The sequence below is a fragment of the Zosterops lateralis genome (genome assembly GCF_965231275.1).
Source record: "Zosterops lateralis genome assembly, chromosome: 10".
Taxonomy (NCBI): domain Eukaryota; kingdom Metazoa; phylum Chordata; class Aves; order Passeriformes; family Zosteropidae; genus Zosterops; species Zosterops lateralis.
The window spans coordinates 20,960,554-20,965,887 of record NC_139770.1 but is presented as its reverse complement, the minus strand read 5'-3'; the positions used below and the strand labels follow the sequence as shown (position 1 = coordinate 20,965,887).

General features: G+C 50.3%; 1 protein-coding gene across 1 annotated transcript; it reads right to left on the bottom strand.

Moving 5' to 3' along the window:
* Positions 1 to 748: 748 nt before the first annotated feature.
* Positions 749 to 4,089, bottom strand: A4GNT (alpha-1,4-N-acetylglucosaminyltransferase; the record flags this gene model as incomplete). The annotated part of the gene is made up of 3 exons (XM_083868804.1): positions 749 to 1,360; positions 2,852 to 3,301; positions 3,973 to 4,089. The coding sequence occupies 3 exons, from the start codon at positions 4,087 to 4,089 to the stop codon at positions 749 to 751; spliced, it is 1,179 nt and encodes a 392-aa protein (XP_083724930.1).
* Positions 4,090 to 5,334: the final 1,245 nt, after the last annotated feature.

Here is a 5,334-nt window from a genome sequence, read left to right as displayed (position 1 = left end):
TGACCACCTCATGTCCATTGAAATCCATTTATTTAAGAAGGGTTTGGGAACCTGGAGGGCCATCCCTATCCTTCCTTGGTGTCTCAGCATCCCCTTTTCAGGCACACTTCCTACAGCCAGGATTGACCTGGGAGGATGGGGCAGAGCAGCCATTTCCGGGCAAAAGCCAAAGTAAAGGTGCGGGAGCAGAAACTTTCAGAAAATGTGATTCATTTTTCAGGGAGAAGTGAGCTCAGAGGTGTGGTGGTTTATGAACTCTTTTATTTTCACTCACTAAAGTCCCTCTCAAAAACGTAGGGTGTAAAGTCCATGTGAGGAGAACACCAGGAAAAGAGGCTGGTTTGGGCCTCTCCTCTTTTGCCCTGGAGGCTCCAGTCCAAAGTCTATTGTGCTTCCAACTTTTCTGATGTGGGAAGCTGCCAGTAGTTCCAAGAGGAGCAAAGACAACATTCCTCCTGGGAGGCCATCCCTCTCTTTAAGAACTTTTTCCTTGGAGAAGCTTGTGAAAAGGCTCACAGTCTGTCAGATTTGGGAAGGTTTGGTTCATGAGCACCTCTCAGGAAACAGAACTGAGGCAAAGGTGTCCTTGGAGGCTACATCCAATGGATACCCACCACCATTCTCCGCATCTCAAGGGAACAGGAATGGTGGTTATGGAAAGTTCATTCTTTCTCCTACAAAGCTGGACACCAACAGAGTGGGGATTGTGTTTGGCCAGAAGGATAACCCCTCTCCTCCTTGCTCCACGTCACTCAGCATCCTCAGGGCTTGGGAGATCCCTGTGCTTGGCATTCTGGATCAGGTCCTCGTAGGTGGTGGGGCAATAGGTCTTGTAGAGTTTCTCAGCCAGGGTGTTGCTGCCGGCCTCCACCACCTTGCGGTTGCGGTTCATAAAGTTCCACAGGTGCAGGGCGTAGGAGTGGTTGAAACTGGGGCTTTTATCCCACACCTGGTAGTACCGACCCCAGGCCGGGTACGGGATGGGGTAGAAACGCTGCGGGTTGAGGAAGGAGATGTTCTGGCAGCTGTGGTCCTCGGTGCCTTGGAAATCTGTGAGGTTGCAAAGCGTTTTGAGCATCCTGGTCATCAGGAAGGGGCCCTGGTTGCCCCAGATGTTGCCGTTGTACTTGAGGACGAAGTTCTCCATGCAGTCCCAGACGAACTTGTGGCGGGCGGGGAAGCCGAAGATGCCGTTGCTGGAGAAGCGCGACTTCTGCGCGGCCAGGAAGCTCCGCTGCGGGATGGGCCGGATGGAGATCACATCCGTGTCCATGTAGATGCCCCCGTACTTCCAGATGAGCGCCAGCCTGCTGGCATCCGAGCTGACGTGCACCCAGTTCTTCTCCTGCTCTGGCACCACCTGCAGAGTGGGAGAGGTGAGATGTGCTGCCGCAGGCAGGGAATGGATCCAGTCCCTCCATGGGGCTGCAAATGGCACCAGAAGTCTGCACCTGCATGGCTAAAAATGGCACCATAAACCTGCATGTGCACACCTGCAAATGGCACCAGAAACCTGCATCTGCATGGCTAAAAATGGCACCATACACCTACACCTGCACGCCTGCAAATGGCACCAGAAACCTGCACCTGCAAATGGCACCATACACCTGCACCTGCATGGCTGAAAATTGTACCATAAATCTACACCTGCATGGCTGCAAATGGCACCTGTTGTTGGGATGGTCACGACACACAGAGTGAACCCATAAAAGTTCAGAAGGCTCCTTTATTATGGCCCCATGCTGTCTTTTATACAGTTTTTATAAACCTCCGGGGCAGCTTCGAATTGGTTAATGGCTTTCTTGTTAATTACTCTATTTTACTTGCCCATCACATCCATCTATTCTCAGATTGTTCACATATTTTCTTTACTGATTGTCACGGGACAAATCCCTTGTTATTACAGGTGCACTTATTTTTCACCATCACAATAGATTGTTGTGTTAAAGGAACTTCTCATTCTCAAAACAGCTTCATGTGGGAACTTGGAGATTACTTGTTAGCTGCACTTAGAAGAAATGACAGGCCAGCTTTTTACCCTATTCCTACAGTCACCACAGCTTTTGCTGCCTCCAGCCATTGGATTTTACTGGGATAAGATAAGAAGCTGGAGCAGAGCAATGCTTTGTTAGCATTAGGAACTCAGGAACATTTCCCAGGTGGTTTGATGGCACCTACAGTGTTAACCCAACACCACCGTGAGTCATTCCCTGCTATTTCAGTGGGACACAACCCACTTAACACACTCCCAGATCCCTCCCAGCTCTTTGAACCAGGCTGGAGGCTTTTCATCAGTGTTTGTTGGCATTTGGAGTAATTTTTTCTAGGGAGAAGAAAGAGTTTGGACAAAATCTGCCTGCCCTGCCCAAGCAGTTTGACCAAAGCTACTTGTGGGCAGTTTGCCAGGAACTTTGTCCAGGGTGGAGCTCACCAGATCCCACCTTGGCTTTGCAGGTTGCTTTTATAGAACCTGAAATCTCTCCCCTATCTCTTATCTCCTGCGGGCTCCGTCAGAGTGAGGCAGCTCTATCAAGTGCTCAGGCAGCACATTTTGTTCAACCAGCTTCTGTTGGGGAAGATTATTAAGGCTGTTTTCTCAAAACACGTCTGCAATCTATTTTTACCGATGTTTCCTGTGCCAAAAAATCCGATTCTCCAGATAAGGCCGATCATGTATGCCATAAACAGAGAGATGAACACACAGCAAAACGCGGCCAAAATTAATCTCTTCCCAACCAAAACAATAAAAGTCACTAATTTCACACAGTCCTGCATTCTCCATTCCTTTTAAAGCATTTTCCCACCCCTGGTTGTAACTCTCCTCCTGTTTCCCACTTGTTTTAACACTCACCTGGTTGTACCACTGGAGCAGAGGGGTCTCCTGGAAGACAGTTTCCATCTGGAGAGGAAAAATGAAGACATTCTTCATGGAAGACAGGAGGGAGAAGGCTGCATAGCTGGTGTTCATGTCCAAGGCTGTCTCGTTGGTGAGGCCCCTCATGAAGAGGATGATGGGCCTGTCCTGGTAAATCCTGGCAGCAGATTCCACGGAGCACGACACCAGCGGGGGCGGCTCCAGGCGCTCCGTGGTCTCCAGGAAAATGATGCTTTTGCCAAGGTTCAGCACCTGCTCAGGTGTCAGGTAGTGCTGGGCCACGGGCAAGTAGGAGAAGACAGAGCTGGACAAGAGGGAGATCTCGTACAAAAGGCCCGAGACAAAGCAGAAACAGAGGCATATCTGGATTTTCCTCAACATTCTTTCTCTCCTGGAGCGTTTGGGGGCATGCCTCCGGCATGGGTGCTAAGGACAGACAAGGAACAGCAAAAGGAGGAGCCAGTCAATACTCAGCAGGACTGGGAAAGGGAGGCACTTGGCTTTGGACAGTGAAAGGTGAAGGCAGCTTGGTGACAAGCCTGGTGACAATCCCCCTAGGGGTACAGAGGGCTCTTCCCTGCTGGGATGAAGATCTGGGGTCCCACCTCCTTGGCCTCAGCCATGCAGGGGGAACCAGGAGAGGTCTTGGAGAAGGGATGGGCAGCTGTGTCCCACAGTGCAGGCCTGGGCCTGGCAGAGAGGGAAGGACCCAGGGAGAGCAGGTGAGAAGGGTGACCATGCCAAGGCAAAGAGCCCCAGGACCATCCCTGGGGCAGACTGGTGTGGGAAGCTGCTCCCAAGCACTGCAGGGCCATTCCAACACATGCTTGTCCCATGGAGCCAAATGTGCCCATGGAATTATGTGCCCAAGGGGGCTGTGAGTGTCACAGGGGGAAGGTTGTGATTACATTTGGGGTCCATCACCCACAGCTAAAACATCAGCATGCCAAGGGCCTTTACCCAGTCCATCCCTTCTGCTAACACTTCAACCCTGAGGGATGTGAGGGATTTGTGTCCTGCAGGGAAGGATGGACCAGAGAGAAGCAGATGAGGGTAGAAGGTAGATGGTTTCATACAAGGAAGGAATTATGACCTACCTGGATTATAGTCCTGACAAATCTACATTTCCAGCACCTTTTCTTGGTTCGGCGGTGACTGTTGGACTCCTGCAAAGCCCAGTTCCCTGGTGAGGACACCCAAACCTTCTGGAGCATGCAAAGGGATTTCTGGAGGTATGAGAATGGTGCACAGGGGAAAACCAGCTCTGCTGCTGGCTCAGTCTCAGTCCCAGAAAAGGTGTGGGGTCCACCTAAAACGACAAAGAAGGGACATGTTGGGTGAGACCCATCTTGTGCCTGGCACTGATTTCTTGGGAAGGCTGACCTGGAAGAGACTAGACAGAGCTGAAGAATAACATAGATATTTATTAAAAGGCCTTTAGGATACACCTTGGGCAGGACAGGAGCCTGTCCAGGGCTGCAACCAACATGGACCCAAAATGGTCACAAAACGGCTGACAGGTCACAAAGTCTCACATTTTTATAAATTTTTGTCCATTTGCATATTGAGGTTTAATTGTCCAATTACAGCTTCAGATTATGAAGTCTCATCCTTCTTGTTTTCTCTCTTCAGTCCACCATTGTTTGTGCTTTTGGGCCTGAAAACTTGTAATGGTTTGTAAGGATTTGTTTTGCCTACTTATTCTGTGCAGAGAGCTTACTAGCACTTAATGTCAGGCTCAGAACTACACCCCTAGGCAGCACAGAACCTGAAAAACATGAAAACTAAAACTTAAGGCATCAGCACAGCTCCTCCTCCCAATCCCACCAGGACACGAGGCCATACAGCCACAGGGAGCTCCTGCTGGTAAGAGGCAGGATGGAATGGGATCTGCACTGGTGACACAAGGAAATTGCCCCCTGAAATACCACCTGGTTGCACCTGAGTGGCTCTGCAGGAGCCAGGAGCTGGGGTCCAGCAGAGAGGACACACCTGGAATGACAACCCAGTGTCCAAGAGGCCCTGAAAGTGTCCAGAGCTTGATTGATTGATTGAAAGGAATGGCAGGAAACAGCTCTGTGTGCTGGGATAATTAATGAGCCTCATTCCATGTCACCCTTCCAGAATACAGATAAGTCTGGAGCAGAGCAAACCCCATGGAAATTCTCTGCCAGCACTTTGCTTGAGCTTGGAGCTGTGGCAGCTCCCGATCCATTTCTCAGAGCAGGATCTCATCAAATTAAATATTAAAAGCAGTGACTGTTCCCATCAGTGCTGCTTCCCGTGCTGCATAACAGATTTTGTTGTTTTCCATTCCAACTGCACAGGGTTTCTCATCACATCCTGGGTTCCCAGGACAGCACAGGAGTTTGGGAAGAAATTCTTGGGGAGGAGGGTGGGGAGAACCTGGCACAGATTGCCCAGAGAAGTCATGGCTGCCTCTGGATCCCTGGAAGTGC